The sequence below is a fragment of the Piliocolobus tephrosceles genome, chromosome 12, assembly GCF_002776525.5.
Source record: "Piliocolobus tephrosceles isolate RC106 chromosome 12, ASM277652v3, whole genome shotgun sequence".
Lineage (NCBI taxonomy): Eukaryota > Metazoa > Chordata > Mammalia > Primates > Cercopithecidae > Piliocolobus > Piliocolobus tephrosceles.
In genome coordinates this window covers 34,051,678-34,068,967 of record NC_045445.1, presented here as the reverse complement: position 1 = coordinate 34,068,967, position 17,290 = coordinate 34,051,678, and the positions used below count along the sequence as shown (strand labels likewise).

General features: G+C 38.2%; 1 protein-coding gene and 1 non-coding gene across 5 annotated transcripts in view; one reads left to right on the top strand and one right to left on the bottom strand.

Moving 5' to 3' along the window:
* The window catches only part of CUL4B (cullin 4B), a 38,246-nt gene that overhangs the window by 7,031 nt on the left and 13,925 nt on the right, over positions 1-17,290 (bottom strand). For 2 of the 4 annotated variants that reach the window (XM_023202162.1, XM_023202164.1), the window contains 16 exons: positions 16,432-16,535; positions 15,829-15,898; positions 14,909-14,982; positions 13,947-14,109; positions 13,579-13,668; positions 13,193-13,275; positions 12,421-12,488; positions 10,749-10,867; positions 9,513-9,705; positions 8,414-8,518; positions 7,490-7,600; positions 6,949-7,040; positions 5,750-5,857; positions 4,658-4,771; positions 2,985-3,090; positions 951-1,123 (listed from right to left, as the gene is read on the bottom strand). In XM_023202162.1, the coding sequence (XP_023057930.1) occupies positions 951-1,123; positions 2,985-3,090; positions 4,658-4,771; positions 5,750-5,857; positions 6,949-7,040; positions 7,490-7,600; positions 8,414-8,518; positions 9,513-9,705; positions 10,749-10,867; positions 12,421-12,488; positions 13,193-13,275; positions 13,579-13,668; positions 13,947-14,109; positions 14,909-14,982; positions 15,829-15,898; positions 16,432-16,535 (1,773 nt within the window). The remainder of the gene's footprint in view (positions 1-950; positions 1,124-2,984; positions 3,091-4,657; positions 4,772-5,749; positions 5,858-6,948; positions 7,041-7,489; positions 7,601-8,413; positions 8,519-9,512; positions 9,706-10,748; positions 10,868-12,420; positions 12,489-13,192; positions 13,276-13,578; positions 13,669-13,946; positions 14,110-14,908; positions 14,983-15,828; positions 15,899-16,431; positions 16,536-17,290) is intronic. The other 2 variants (XM_023202163.1, XM_023202165.3) reach the window with 1 other exon arrangement.
* Positions 13,781-13,885, top strand: LOC111535931. Its single transcript, XR_002729608.1, has one exon. It is a non-coding gene; the product is annotated as a small nucleolar RNA U13 (small nucleolar RNA).

The following is a 17,290-nucleotide window of genomic DNA, read 5'->3' as shown; positions in this document are numbered from 1 at the left end:
TTTTTTTTAGACAGAGTCTCACTCTGTCACCCAGGCTGCAGTGCAGTGGCGCGATCTCAGCTCACTGCAACCTCCACATCCTGGGTTCAGGTGATTCTCATGTCTCAGCCTCCTAAGTAGCTGGGCCTACAAGCATGCACTACCACGCCCAGCTTATTTTTATATTTTTAGTAGAGACAGGGTTTCACCATGTCGGCCAAGCTGGTCTTGAACTCCTGACCTCAGGTGATCCGCCCACCTCGGCCTCCCAAGGTGCTGGCATTACAGGAGTGAACCACCATGCCTGGCCCACCTTCACTGTTAATCAAACAAAGAGTGAATAGATCATTCAGATTTTTCACCAAGCAAGTTGGAAAAAGAAAATATAATCTTTAGTGCTGGTGGACATAGTAAGACAGGCTCTCATATGCTGCTGGACAGAGTATAAACTGGTCCAGTCTTTCTGGAACACAATATGACATTATGTACTAAGACTCCTAAAATGTTCATACCCTTTAACCCAAAAAAATCTACTTCCACACATTTATCATATATCAAAGAGATTAAAATTTAGGTTCAAAGAGGTTTCTTGCAATTTTATTTATAATACTAAAAAGTCATGAATTTAATTGCCCCAAAATGAACAGTGGTTGAATAAATTGTAAGAGCCATGTAAAAATATTACACTGCCATTTGCCATTTTTTGAAGCTATTTAATGGCATGGAAAAATTCTAAAGATTGAATATTAAATAAACAAAGTAGGATATAAAACCATGTTGAGTATCAACCCAATCCTGTACAACCACTCTCCCAAAAACCCAAAATCAAATATGGAAATATATTTAGCTGGACATAGCACAGAAAATGTTAATGGTATTGGCAGTATTACAGGTATAAAATCTTTATATATTTTGATTATTAACATGTATAATTCCAGTGTGTTAGGACTAGGAGAAAGTGAAAGAAATACCGTTTCTTTCATCTGGATTTGATTGATCTTTATCCTGAAAAGTTTGTGTTTGAAATCATCATTACAAATGAACTTGTCACCATCTTCAATATCTTTGCCCTTTGGATTTTTTGCCAGAACTCTAGCTTTGCCACAGGCTAATGACTGCAGTGTTCTCCTTAACTCTCCATCCTCTGAAGAAGAAAGAGAGGTTTAGTTATTTGTTACCAGCATGAACAACTACTACATTCTACCTCAATCTAGTTTCCACTCCATCCCCCTATTAAAACTGTTTCATTTTTTCCCAAAGGTCACCAACAACTCTTCTTTGTTCTAGCCAATGGTTTTTTTCCTAGTCCTCTTCTTTTTTTAAAAAAAATAGAGACGGGGTTTCACCATGTTGCCCAGGCTGGTCTCAAACTCCTGGGCTCAAGTGATCCACCCGCCTTGGCCTCCCAAAGTGCTGGGATTACAGGTGTGAGCCACCACGCCCGGCCCCTAGTCATCTTTTAAAGGTGTCAATTATCATACGATGTGGGCAACTACCAAATCTTCCAAAATGACATTTCACTTCTCTCCAGTTGCACTTTTAAACGGCAATTCCGCCTGGCTGTTTTACTATCAACTGTAGTCACTTCCAAAATTTGATTCATCATCTCTATATAACTGTGTCCTCTTTCCAGCTGTCAGTGGTGATACTACTAACCTTCGCAATTGGGAAACCCTGAAATCATCTTTTAACTTTTCCTTCTCCCTCATCCTCAACATAATAGCTAGCTGTTGCTTCCGCAGAGATGAGTTTTCTCCATTTTCGTGGCCTCATTCTAGTCTAAGGCCCTTCCACTTTATGCCTGAATCATCCCAACAGCGTCTAAACTGGAATCCCTTGATCCTTCCAGTTGCCCTGTACATTGATTTCAGTAAGTGGTCCAAATAATTACTTCCACCATGCCACATAGTTGAGACACTACAATGTAGGTTTGCATTTGCTAGATTTATCAGGTTCTCCACAATCAGGCCCTACTCATCCTACCTAATTTTTTAACTCACTATTCTGTTACAATTAAGCTCTTCGCTACAATTAAGCTCTTCATGGGCCTATACTGTGCCCATTCCTACCTCCAATCTCATCTCAAAATATTTCCCCTTGCTGTATATGCCTTCTCCCTGACCAAAACTTGAAGGCCCAGCTCAAATGCCACTTGCTTCATGACAGCTTTCCGAATTGTGCTAGTCCACAGTGATCCCTTGCTTTGTTGAACTCCTACCACACTTAGTCAGTACCACAAGCCAGTACTTATTGGTTTTGACATTATTTCCCCCTTTCCCTACGGTTATATTAAGAGTTTTGGCCAGGCACAGTGGCTCACACCTGTAATCCCAGCACTTTGGTAGGCCGAGGCAGGCGGATCACGAGGTCAGGAGTTCGAGACCAGCCTGGCCAACATAGTAAAATCCTGTCTCCACTAAAAATACAAACATTAGCCAGGTGTGGTGGCGGGCACCTGTAATCCCAGCTACTCAGGAGGCTGAGGCAGGAGAGTCACTTGAACACAGGAGGTAGTGGTTGCAGTGAGCTGAGATCACGCTGCTGCACTCAAGCCTGGGTGACACAGCAAGATTCCATCTTGACAGGGGAAAAAAAAAAAGAGTTCTGGCTGGGTGCAGGGGCTCATGCCTGTAATTGCAATACTTAGGGAGGCTGAGGCAGGAAGATCCCTTGAGCTCAGGAGTTTGAGACCAGGCTAAGCAACATAGTGAGACCCTGTCTCTGCAAAAAAAATTTTAAAAATTAGCCAGGCATGGTGGCATGCACTTGTAGTCCCATCTGCTTGGGAGACTGAGGCAGGAGAATCACTTGAGCCTGAGCCATGACTGTACCACTGGACCCCAGCCTGGGTGACAGACTGAGACCCTCGTTAAAGAAAAAAAAAAAAAAACCCTCAATCTGAGGCAAGGGATTATTCCTATAAATATGTCCCTCAGACCTCTTAACATAGTGGTATGCACATAGTGAACACTTAATGTTTGCTAACCAATCGATTCAACACAAACCTATTCCGGTTGCCTGCTTGATCTCTTCTAAACTGAACTCCTCTCCCTCATTAAACATTAGCAGCACCAGTGTTTGAAAAAGAGAGACCTGGAGTTCTTTTTTACCCTGTTGAAGAAATAAAAGTGTTTAGCCATCATTTTTTTAAAAACACATGAAAAATTAATCAAATCATCTCTTATAGGAAAAGCATTTTTCAATTAGTAGATTTAGAAACATGATTAGCATTATCCAGCAAAGCCACTTGACGTGGTAATACAGTATTTCATTGTGGGGTTTAGGTGTGACCCCACCTAAAACAGGGGGGAAGGATTAGCTGACCTTTTAACAGTTTTTTTTAAGCCTTATAAATAGAATAAAGTAATGAAAATTAATCAGCCTTATGTGTCATTCTAGATCTTCATCACAAGCAGCAAGAAATCACTATTTCTTTTTTTTTTTTTTTTTTTTTTTTTGTTTGTTGAGACGGAGTCTTGCTCTGTCGCCCAGGCTGGAGTGCAGTGGCCGGATCTCAGCTCACTGCAAGCTCCGCCTCCCGGGTTTACGCCATTCTCCTGCCTCAGCCTCCCAAGTAGCTGGGACTACAGGCGCCCGCCACCTCGCCCGGCTAGTTTTTTGTATTTTTAGTAGGGACGGGGTTTCACCGTGATAGCCAGGATGGTCTTGATCTCCTGACCTCGTGATCCACCCGTCTCGGCCTCCCAAAGTGCTGGGATTACAGGCTTGAGCCACCGCGCCCGGCCAAGAAATCACTATTTCAAATGTATTTTTTATTTGTTTGGCTCAGATTAGTCATGAAAAGCTAAAGTTTTTTGAGATTAGATATTGCACACTGTTCCCCTTAACTCCCACTCTATTCGTAGCTCCCAGCAACAAGATTTCTGTCAAGAAGTGGCAGTGTTAGGCTGGGTGTAGTTGCTCATGCCTGTAATCCCAGCACTTTAGGAAGCGGAGGCAGGAAAATAGCTTCAGCCTATAAGTTTGAGGTTACAGTGAACTGTGATTGTGCCACTGTACTCCTGCCTGGGTGACAAGGGTAGGACCCTGTCTCTAAAAGTAAACAAATAAATAAAAATAGGAAGTGGCAGTGTAAAGTTTTCATCTACAGGTGAGGAAAGAGTAGGGGGAAAGTTCATTGCTTTTCGTTTTGCAGAAGGGCCAAATCAATTGTGGAAAGACCACACAGCTAAAATTACTTAAAAATACATAAAGCTATGACAAGCTCTCACTGTCGTCATGCGGATATCTAGGATACAATTATAAAACAATAGCTTAAACTGGCCAAACGCAGTGGCTCATGCCTATAATCCCAGCACTTTGGGAGGCTGAGGCAGGTGGATCACAAGGCCGAGGCAGGTGGATCATCCTGGCCAACATGGTGAAACCCCGTCTCTATTAAAAATACAAAAAAATTAGCTGGGCATGGTGGCGCATGCCTGTAGTCCCAGCCACTCGGGAGGCTGAGGCAGGAGAATCACTTGAACCTGGGAGGCGGAGGTTGCGGTGAGCCAAGATAGCGCCACTGCACTCCACCCTGGTAACAGAGTGAGACTCTGTCTGAAAAAAAAAAAAAAAAAAAAACCACAAAACAATAGCCTAATCTTTCAGTTAAGAAAGATGACCTAAATATTAAAGACAAAGATGAAAACTAAAAGTTTTGGGAACATCCACTTACCTCTTTAAATTCTGCTTTAAGCACACAGTGTCCTAGGGTTGACTGCCACTGAAGTTTCCTGCCACTATGTTTGCCTAGGTAAAATGTCTTGAAAATCTCCTGAAGTTTTACCATCTAAAGTAAATAAAATAAGGCTTTATTTAAGCTCTGTACCCAATACCACATTTACCACTTTTTATACTTACCTCATGTGATATAATTTCTGGAAAATTTTAAGACTACATCCAGTAGGTCCACCAATCACTTTGATGAAAAATAATGATCTCCCAACCACCAAATCAAATGGGATTTATTAGGATTTACACCCTTTGCTCTCTCTGAATCATTTAATCATCCCCTTTTGAAACACTGACCTGCAGCAGCTTTTGTGCCTCTATACTATGCTGGTTCCTTTATCTCACTGTTGCTTCTGCATTGGTTTCCTTCACAGGTTCCTCTTTGTACCATCTGCCAAATGTGAGCCTTTTCTAAAGTTCTGCCTCTGCTGTTTTTTCTTCCTCTTTGAGACAGATCTACTCCCTGGGCCTTAATAATCATCTCCATGGAGGATTCTCAATATCTGTCTAGCCTTAATCCCTTTTATGGACTTCAGTCCTGGGCTAGACAGTTTCCCAGGAGTCAGGATAGATTTAATCAAGCACCTATCATTTAGCAATCCCACCTATGGGTGAAATACGTGCAAGAATTCTTAATAACTAGGTAGAGTGAGGGGTATAATCTGGGAAGATGGAAGAAGAGCCAGGGAAATTGACCCTGAACCCAGAACTTTGGCATTATTAGCCATGCTCTTAACTGGACTTAGAAGTACAAAAGTAAAATATTAAAGCAGTTGGTATTTGGTGTTGGTGTGTTTACTGACATTCACTTTTAAAAGTATCTATGCCAGGCCTGGTGACTCACACCTGTAATCCCAGCACTTTGGAAGGTTGAGGCGGGGGATCACTTGAGCCCAAGAGTTCAAGACCAGCCTGAGCAATACAGTGAGGCCCTGGGTCTCTATTTTTTCCTAAGTATCTATTTTTAAATGACAAGCAAAACGGAAATGCTATGATTTCTATGCCTATAACTCAGGTTCTAAACAGTAACTCTTACCTCTGGTGGTAAATGAACTTCCATAGGCACATATGTTGGCCAATAGCCCATTGTCAGGATATTCACAGTTAATTCAATATTTCCCGGAACATTCTGATTCTGCATATACTATAAGATCAAAACACACACTGAGATCTTAAAACTGCATACATTTCGTATCATAATAACCTATTTAAGAAGTTCCCCGTTATGAAATTACATGCAAACACTGACCATCCTTAAAATAAAAGGCAATTATTAAGAGGACTTTAAATGAAGCCTACACAAAATGCATTAGGCAAGTATAGAGGTTAATATTTTGATACAAAGGCATACAAGGATCACATGACCTCATTACAGGCATTATCAACTTAAATAATTTCTCACATACAGCTGCGCTATTATAGGATCTCTCCTCCACTCTTTTCCCCAGTACCACCTGCAGTCCCCACCTTTGAATACCCCTACATGGCTTAAACATCTTGCAGCAATCCCCATTCCTCACCCCACCAGCCAGCCCAAGTCTCCAGTTTTTCGCTTGCTCCACTGCCTGTCTGCAGGGAGTGGCCTGGATTAGGGAAGGAAAAAAGAGGGGAAAAGGGCAAAGCAGATAAGCCCCATTCTGTAGCTACTATAGAATTCATAATCTTACTGACCCTGATTTTTTCTTAATTCTTTCACTTCCACTTCCCACCTTAGCAACACTGTGGGGTAAAGAAGTCACTACTGAAACCCCAAAAGAGGAAAATCTAACTTGCCATCACTATCACCTATGTTCTTAAACATTTCAAAACTACTTTCTACCTATATCTTCAAAACTGTGGATCTAGCTTTCTATCCCCAGTGTCCCCAAAGGCTTTATACAGCTACATTATCACTTCTCCTCTCTCCCCACTGCAAGCTCTGAACATGCAAATCACCAAATGATAAGACGCTGGGGAAAGCCCTGTTCCCACTATAGCTCTTCTTGTACTGACTTCAGTTCAATACATTTTATTTTTATTTTTGTGTTATTCTGGGTGTTTGTTAAAAATAAATCCTAAAGTAGGTCAAATATACTTATATTTCACCAATGATTTTTTTCTACTGTGAATATCACCTCAGTTGCCATGAAGTAATTACAACAAACACGTTTCTATTTATCCTCTTCAGTACAAATCACAGCAAGCAGATAAATAAATATAACTAAGTTCGAGGAATTAAGTAAGAGTTTAACTCACTTTTACCTGTTTGAACTGAATCATGATGTCTTTAGAAAGTTCCATGTCTTTAAACATTCCTTCAAGTTTGCTGGTGAAAGCAGCTCCACATTCTATTAAAGATGTTTTTACATGTATAATATTTTAAAGTGGTAAAAACAAAAGAGGTTTAAAAGTGGGAAACACGAAATATAAAACTGACTTTAGTATGATCTGTAACTTTCATAAGAATAAAAAGAAATCCTTACCCCAAAGTGTATGCCCCATTAATTCAGAGTCAAACTCTTTAATCCTGTAGTAACCTTATCTACTATTTAGGTATAAAATAAATGGGAAATTTTTATACAAATAATAAAACCAAGAACAATGCTTTATCTTAAAAAACACAACAGCTCTGGATACATGTACAATAAGTTGGAAACCTCAGGAGCTTGCTCAATTTATGTTTTCATCATATATACATAGACATGACTGACAAAAGAGGAAATCGATTGAAAGGGTAAGAAGCTAATATTCTCCTTCAGAAATCAAAGAAAAGGAACAGAAAGAATGAGAAACCTACCATGTTTAAGTTTGGACAGCATTGATTTTTCAGCATCTACAGACGCGCTCTTCCCGACTAACAGGCGCTTGGCTAAATCTTTCTTATAGAAGGCCTCAAAAACATCCTTGCCTATGTAAAAACAAAAAAAAAATGCAAAATTTATAATATTCCAATAAAAAGTTCTGACAAAATTGCTTCAAAGTGCTTTAATAAAGCACACCATTATTCCAAGTTATTTTACTTTATACATTTTATCTAAGTTTGTTAAATGCAAGAAGCAGTAGAGATCCATTTTTGTGCCAGACATTTCAGAGTCTTTATTGTAAAACTTTTTTGCATGAGAACTGTCTTGACTGCATTAACTTTTCTTCAGGAAAGCTTTTGTGGACTGGTAGCTTTGGTGCCAATATTTAAGAGATTAAGCCAAGTAGCAAAAATCAAGGCACTTAATACTAGAAGAATCAAAGCACAGGACAATCAGGTAACATTCCTCATGTATCCCCCCCAATGAATTAAAAACAATTTTAAATCTGTAATTCCCAAATAAATATTCCCTCCAGGTTGAATATGCTTGCTAGCTTCTCCGATGAGTGCTATTTTTTTTTTTTTTTTGAGATGGAGTCTTGCTCTGTCGCCCAGGCTGGAGTGCAGTGGTGCGATCTTGGCTCACTGCAAGCTCCGCCTCCTGGGTTCATGCCATTCTCCTGCCTCAGCCTCCCAAGTAGCTGGGACTACAGGCACCTACCACCATGCCCGGCTAATTTTTTGTATTTTTAGTAGAGATGGGGTATCACCGTGTTAGCCACGATGGTCTCGATCTCCTGACTTCGTGATCCACCTGCCTCGGCCTCCCAAAGTGCTGGGATTACAGGCGTGAGCCACCGCGCCTGGCGTTGAGTGCTATTTTAAAAGAAAAGTATTAAAACATTAGTAAATACTTACCATAGATAAATCTAAATATGATCATAATTTTATCCAACATTTTCTCAAGTTCTTCATCTGTAGCTTCTTTGTTGCCTGCACGAAGTTTTGAATCTACATACTTAGCTAAAATGGGGAAAAAGTTTGTTGTTTAATAACCAGGTGAATACATGAGGTACTGGGCACTATATATACCCAAAGAGGAGTATGATACACTGAGTTTTTCAATACTTCAGACATTTATATGCATTTTTTAAAGTCTCCAAAGTCAGGGAGATCAAGTGTTCAATGCCATAGAGCTAATAATATCAGGGCCTAAACATAAACCCCAGTGTTCTGACTCCAGATCAAATGCACTTTCCACTATACTGACGTTTATGAAAATAGGATCGGGATACCCTGTGGGGGAGGTCTCATGTAGCCCTGTGAGGGCATAATCAAAGCCACGGAAAGACATGGGGAATCTTCTGGAGTGTCCATTTTATAGGAATAGTGAGCAATGTTAAACATTACTTTTCTATTAAAATAAACCAGATACATCACAGAGTAGAAGGTAAAATTTGCTACATGTTTAAGGATAAATAGCAGATAGGTTGCAACAAAATTTCATCCTTTTGGCAGAGAACCCTAGACCTTCTCAGGTTACCTCCTCCTCTGACACTAAGGGTACTTGGGTGGAAAAACCTGAGAAGCACTGTAGTATATATCACATCCTTATGCTAAATGGGCCCAGATTATTAGGTTTATTTTTGCCCTGGACTTTTTCCTTTTTCACTGACAACTGTAATTTCATGCTGCCCTTTCTTGTAGTTTGAAATAACACCCTGCCTCATTTCTAAATCGTTTTGGGCTTGGAAAACAGACAAACTTATTATCAATAAAGGTAAATAGGGTCCAACATACTGTCTTTCAAAGAAAGCACATTATGTTTTGACATGTGGGCTTTCAGTATTTACATCCAGGCTTTTAGAAACACTTTTCAAACTTGATATACCAGCTAAGCAACCTCAAAGAAATGAGGAATTAGTAATAATACTACAACCTGGCAAAAATTTCAGATTGACATTTTATGACTCAAAGAACATCATTAAACAACTGGAAAAAGGACTGGAAAACATACCTATAAGTTCAGCCGGTTTATTTGGTCTTTTGTTAATGAACGTTTCAAATGCTTCTTTCATGGCATTGATAAATTTCTCATTCTTCAGAAAGCAGATATCAATTATATGGTCAACCTTATCTTTAAAATCCAGCAATTCTTGAACCATGGTTTTATCTTTTTCAGGATTAATTACAATAGTGCTGCCAAATGCCTAAAATGAAAAATTACCACTTTTTACTGGAATCGAATTGTCTACAATGAAAATAATCCCCAAATCATATTTAAGTGGCATATATATTTAAAGATCTTTAAAAAGTAAAATAAAGCTATTTTTAAGATGGAATCTTGCTATGCTGCCCAGGCTGGTCTCAAACTCCTGGGCTCAAAGGATCCTCCTGCCTCAGCCTCCCAAGTAGCTGGGGTTACAGGCACGCACACTGCACCTGGCAAAATAAAGCTGATGGTGAAATGAGGACAAAAAAATAAAGTGCTAAAATATCCACACTGTTAACCACTCATCTATAATCACAAAAATAGTAAGCAATGATCACTGGGCATATGATATCATAACAGGGTATTATTAGAAGCCTCTGGGATCTTTTCCTTATTTTTAAAGATGTCAGCTTTCAATTTCCTTAAAATGGCAATCTGGCTTTACTGTAAGACTGAAGAAAGGAAAGAAATTTGGGGTTCAAAGTCTTCTTTTCTACATTCACTGCTTTAAGTGGTAGAGACAGAAATCATGTCAGACATAAATCAAGTTTTACAGCTGATACGCCACACAGCTACCATTCTCAGGTTGACCTTCTCAAAATTCCCATTACTTTTTAAAACAAATTTAAAATTCCCTTCAAAGAATTGGATCAAGGCCAAGTGTGGTGGCTCACACCTGTAATCCCAGCACTTTGGGAGGCTGAGGCGGGTGGACCATTTGAGTTCAGGAGTTCAAGACCAGCTTGACCAACATGGTGAAACCCCATCTCTACTAAAAGTACAAAATTAGCTGGGCATGGTGGTGCATGCCTGTAATCCTAGCTACTTGGGAGACTGAGGCAGGAGAATCGCTTGAACCTGGAAGGCAGAGGTTGCAGTGAGCCGAGATCACGCCATTGCACTCCAGCCTGGGTGACAAGAGCAAAACTCTGTCTCAAAAAAAAAAAAAAAATGGAACAAAAAAAAAAATCCTTGCCAATATGCACTCTTGATGTGTAGATAAGCTGTAAGAGAGAAAAATCACAGGTAAATTGTTAATACCTTGATATATTCGATCCACTGCTGCAAAAGAACCTGAACTCCACCTCGAACTCTACTGAAGAGCTGATACAGAAGAGACAAATCTTGAATTCGGTTTTCATCGAGGAGGTTATTTAAACCTGTATTTTAAAACATTTTGGCATTAAAACATAGTGAACAAAAAAGTGAACAAGATTATCAGACATTTTAATAAAATTTGAGTTATAATCATTATTGTGATACTGGTTTGAACTATGACTAGGCTGTATGTGAGTTCTAAGATTTCCTTTGAATTAAACCCAATCATCTTTCTTTCTTTTTTTTTTTTTTTGAGACGGAGTCTGGCTCTGTCGTCCAGGCTGGAGTGCAGTGGCCGGATCTCAGCTCACTGCAAGCTCCGCCTCCCGGGTTTATGCCATTCTTCTGCCTCAGCCTCCGAGTAAGCTGGGACTACAGGCGCCCGCCACCTCACCTGGCTAGTTTTTTTTTTGTATTTTTTAGTAGAGACAGGGTTTCACCGTGTCAGCCAGGATGGTCTCGATCTCCTGACCTTGTGATCCGCCCGTCTCGGCCTCCCTAAGTGCTGGGATTATAGGCTTGAGCCACCGCGCCCGGCCAAACCCAATCATCTTTCTGGGTAAAAACTAAATATAGAGACTTTAGTCACTATAAAAATAAAAACAGGCCAGGCACGGTGGCTCATACCTGTAATCCCAGCACTTTGGGAGGCCAAGGCAGGAGGATCGATTGAGCCCAGGAGGTCAAGACCAGCCTGGGCACAATAGTAAGACCTCCCCCCTCTCTATTTTAATATAAAAAGTTAAAAAAATTAAAAAGAAAAAGAAAAATGGTTAACTCCATAATGGTTTGTGCCATTCAGCATGATAGAGGCAAAAACAAACTTATAAAAACTGGTTTACATAAATATACATTATAAATACCTCATATATGTAGTAGCCATATTATGTACATAGTTATAGTTCAGAATACTGGATATGGCCTGTGATATATCAAAAGCATTGCATAAATTAAGTCAAATTTAAATGAGGCTCTAATAAATATTTGATTTTCAGGATGAAATAATAGTATAACTGCCTTAAATTTCTAAATACATAAATTTTTATACCAAAGGAAATATTGTTGAAGAGAAAGGTAAAGTTTTTACCTATTTGTGGCATTCTCAAAGTAAAATGCAGGGTATACTTCAAATTCACTTTGGATTAGAAGTGCTTGGTTTGACATGCCATTAATAACAAAAAACCCTCACCACTTTAGTGTAAAAAGGAATACCTTTCCTTACTGAAAGCTAACATATTAAGTCAAGAATTTCCCACTTTTTTTCTTTTCTTTTATTTAAAGAGACAAGAGTCTCACTATGTTCAGGCTGACCTCAAACTCCTGGGCTGAAGCAATCCTCCTGCCTCAGCCTCCCAAGTAGTTGATACTACAGGCACATATCAACCACTGTTTTTTTTATTGGTATTTGTGGATCCCTCTCTTCTAGTTCCTGTATTTTCAGATAAGAAAACTGGCACCTTCAGGAAGTTTACTGTGATTAATAAGGATTGTGTCCATCCTCAGAAATGCAGCCACATGCTGTCAAATTTTTAAAAGGGCAACATCTTTAAAAATTCCCTACTAGTCTGCCACTACCATTTAAAAAGCAATCTCTTATTTACAAACTGCCAATTACCTTTCTGAAGAATTGCTGTTAAGTGTTCACCTAGAAGTTGTTTTTCTACAGTAGCAATTAATGACTTCCTACGAGGAAAAAAAAAGTTAGCATTATTGATGTTTGACTTCCAGAAAATGTAAAGCCTCTCCTGAAGGGGGGGGGATCAAATAGCTCATTTTATGTTAATTTCAAGATTCCTATCCTATGTATAAATTTATTGGTGCTCAGAGTTACTATACTTTACACCTAAAAGAAAAAAACATAAAGGAATTGACAGGCAAAAATTTTTAAAAACCACTGCATATTTTAGAATTTGGTTTACATCATGAAATAAATATCTCCAAGACCTTGTTGTAGTTGGCTTTTTCCAAGTTTTGCTACTTTTATTAGGAAGGTAAAGAAGTACTACATACAGAAGCCCCCTGACTGACAATATTAACACTTAGGAAAGCACAGAAATAGGGGGATCCACTGAATTTTAATTGGCCTGAAGAGTTTAAAGATCACATCAGCCTCTAATATTATTTCTAAATTACATTCTAAACACACACACACACACACACACACACACACACACACACACACACACACACACACCCCTACTAATCGAATCCTTGGATGAAAACTAATTAATTAGGGAAAAGAATAACTTCAAGTTTATATTATGAAAACAACTGTTAACACTTCAAATCACACCTGAAAACAGTTACTAACATGTTTAGGATGGCTGAAGTGCTGCAAGTGATTTAACGACAGTTTAAGACTATTAAATTCAGCATGTAATACTTACTGGGTGGTCTGATCTAAGTAAGTAATAAGTCTGTCTGCTTCTTCTTCAAGACGTTTGTTAACATGATGTAGATATTCAGGAACCTACAAAGATAGTTTTTTATATTATTGTTTTCCTCCCCATAAATCACTCAGAAAATGTCAAGTCCAAAAGATCCTGGAAGCGGCCCTGTCAAATGTGACAGGGTAGAATCATATGTAAAAATTATAGGTAGAGTTTATGATCCAGAATTCTGGCCTTTAAGAAGAGAGAAAAGAAAGGAGCACCTAAGTGAGAGAAGAGCATCACAATGTTGGGAAGATAAATGCAAAGGGAAGCTTATATTCTACAAAGTAAGGTCTATTGTGAGAGACAGTGAGAATGTATTAGTCATGATTTTTAAATACCTCTCTTTCTTGCATTAATTTTTGGCCTTCAGCTGCATAGAGCCGGTTAGTTTCTTCCAAAAATCGTTGTTCAAAAGAATCTTGATAAATCTGGGAGGGGCAACAAAATGAAGGAGATCATTTATTTAGTAAATATTTACTAAATGTTCTCTATGTCTATGTAAACAGCATTATGAATTTGGTTTTTAAACATCAAGCTAGGATCCTTTTGTAGTTTAGAAGCATGAATGATTGGGTTTTTATGCTCATGTATAAGATGTGCTTCCTTCAGACATTGTTATGATATCAGCACATCACCTGTCTGACATGGGGGAAAAAAACTAGGAAAAGCAATCAGCTCTGTGTAGTATGTGTAGTAGTTAACTTACTTGCAAATCAGACAGCATGCTTAAAAGGCTTCGAAGTAAACTTCTATCAATTGCTTCACCATTCCTTTCCCTCTCAATCAAGAGAAGAATGCCATCAATTGTCTTATTCTGGACTTTCTGATCACTTATAATATGAGCCCTAAATAACTCCAGTCCCATGTCCCTAAAATAAAAAACACATATAACCTAAATTAATTGACAATACCACTTCTGAAGAGGTTTGCTTTACTTCTTACCACATGTTCCCATGCTAATTAGGGCTCCAGGGCTTTGAAGCAGCAATTGTCAAATAATAAAATCCACACATTTAATTTTGAATAACATTATTAGATTAAAGCATACAGGAAACTCATTTTGTCTTTACTGAGAATTGAAGCTAAATTCCTATTTTCCTCCATAAGTAAGTTTTGTTGTATTATTTCTTTTTGTGGATTTCTTCCTTGCTCAAATCAAGAGACAAAATTAGTTCAAAGACATAAAACAGTTTTCACTGTACTGGTATTGAAAGCTTATTTGGTTATTTATTAACTGGTTTCAATACTCAAGAATCAGTGAATTCTGATCATTGCTGTAGGCAGATGATAGGTACATGATAGGGGGAAGAGTTCATGATACTATTCTATTTTCGTGTACACATACTTTTCCATAATGTTAAATGAGTGAACTCTTGATGATCAGCAGCAAAATGAATCACAATCATAGACATTCCAGAGCAAACTTTAGTCCTCTTGGCTAACAAAAAACTTCTTCATAAATTAATATATGCCCAGGGAATGTTAGCTATCTTCAATATTAGCATAGGCAACATATTATTAGGAAGATAAAACCATTACAAAGGAAAGTCTAGAAGCCAAATGTGAATTTTTAGAATATTCACAGTATAGCTTATACTCTTTCATTAGTATAATTAAGATTTGAGTATGATTTGGAACAATCTTTTCATGTTTTTCTGGCATCCTTACCAAATGGAGGGTAGCATTGAATTCTGAAGAACGTAAGTTCTATCCAGAAACAAAAAAATGCTCCTGATCATGATCTGCCAATGAAAAAAAAAAAAAAAAGAAATTAAACAAGTTTTGTATGTTGTGAAGCTGAGATATTTGCTTTCAATAAGAATAAAACTGAAGGGTTCGTCTGTATATATATTAAATTACTAGGATCAAACATGCAGATAAACACATCTATCTAAGAATATGCCCATATCATTTTTATCATTCAACAGTCTTAATCCTTGTGTTTTCTAGAAAAGACACTTAAAATGGCCCTCTGACTTCTTTACTACTTGAGAAATAACTGAAAATAATAACAGGGAATCAAGGGGACACTCATATAATTCTTCCTGAGACACAGTGCTAGGGAATGAAGCTGCCTTACATTGCATATGTGAGGGTCTATTTTGGCAGGGGGTGGGGTTGGGGTGGGGGGTGATGGATTTTAAGATTTTAATCTGTAGAATATAAGCTATAAACCAGATTAAGAAAAATGGAAAAGGTTGTCATCTGAATAAACTAAAACACAGGACCATCAGGCACCTTCACAGGTAATCAAATAGTGGACAGGATAACCATCAAGAGAGAAAAAAAATAAGAGTGACAGACAAAATGTAGCTTTGTAATGAATGAGATAAATACATTTTTGGTAAGTGTGACAAAAATAAAAATGAACCTAAGGTACAAGTCATTCTGAAATGCAGGTTTACCTGTAACTTGTGGTTTTAAAATAGAAAACTCAACCAAAACCAGTTTCCAATTCAGAAAAGGAACAGATATTGAAGCAATCTCCCTATTGCTAAGTTTTAAAAACTAACATTCCTGTACTTGAAGAAATGTTTTTAACTATTAATACAATGTTTAGCCGTAATACAATACTTTTTCCAGTTTACCATTTGTCTGCAATGGTTTTGCCAGCATCTATCAATCTTCTTTAAAAAAAGAACACTATCCAATGAATCCCTGAAACATATGTTAAGGATATTTTAAGGCATTTGGTACAAGTCATATGTGCCATGTGACAGACAGCACATTAGTCTTAAATATGAATACTTTGTATACTAAATGAAACTAAATGGCACTTGATTATGCACCAAAGTGCTATTTCCTAATTTGTAAAAAAAAAAAAAAAAAAAAAAAAAGAAAAACATAGTTTATACTAAAAAACACCTTTAAAAACAAGTCTTAGAACTGAACATCATGTTTTCAGTTTACGATTTCCCTTAGGAGATTATTTTTCCTCAAGTGGAAATCTGTTAGGGCAAAAAGGGTAAAGACATAAGGACATCTTATTTACATGAATACCACATGTAGTTCCGGACACGAATTAAGGCTGAAAAGTCAAAATGTGTTTTTTTCTCGAGAAACACAAGACACAAAAAAATGACAAACCTACAAAATACAGGCATTCTACTTCAAGCTGGGTTAAACAGTGAGGGGTAGGGGACAGAGAGGAAGACAAAACTATTTACGAATTTTTGTTTTAAAAAGGATATTCTCTGAATTGATGAATCTGTGCTTTGATGTGATCTTCACAGATCTGTCTCAGCTGTTTGTACAAGTTTGCAGAAATCTTGTAAGAACAGAGATTTTCTACAGCCTGCAAGGTTAAACACATACTTTCTTAAGGAGAGGATGAAGGATTTCTCAACTATTTACATCAGATTCTTATTAATTTGATATTTCTACCACATCAGCTTATTAAAAAGGGTTATTCATCCACTTAAGACACAAGGTAAAACAACAAAATATATCAATGTGGGTGGCAAACTTTCTCATAACCAATGCATTGTATCAAAAAAGAACGAATTACAGGTTGAGCACCTTTAATCTAAAAATCTGAAACCCAAAATGCTCAAAAATCTGAAGCTTTTTGAGTGTCAACATGCCGCTCAAAGAAAATCCTACTTGGGCTGGGTGCAGTGGTTCATGCCTGTAATCCCAACATTTGGGGGGCCAAGGTGAGAGGACTGCTTGATGCCAGGACTTCAAGAACAGCCTAGGCAACTATGATGGTTAATACTGAGTGTTAACTTGATTGGATTGAAGGATACAAAGTATTGATCCCGGGTGTGTCTGTGAGGGTATTGCCAAAAGAGATTAACATTTGAGTCAGTAGGCTAGGGAAGGCAGATCCACCCTTAACCTGGTGGGCACAATCTAATCAGTTTCTAGTGAATATAAAGGCCAAAAAACGTGAAAAGGAGAGAAGGGCCTAGCCTTCCAGCCTACATCTTCCTCCCGTGCTGGACGCTTCCTGCCCTCAAACATCGGACTCCAAGTTCTTCAGTTCTGGGAATCAAACTGGCTCTCCTTACTCCTCAGCTTGCAGACAGCCTATTGTGGGACCCTGTG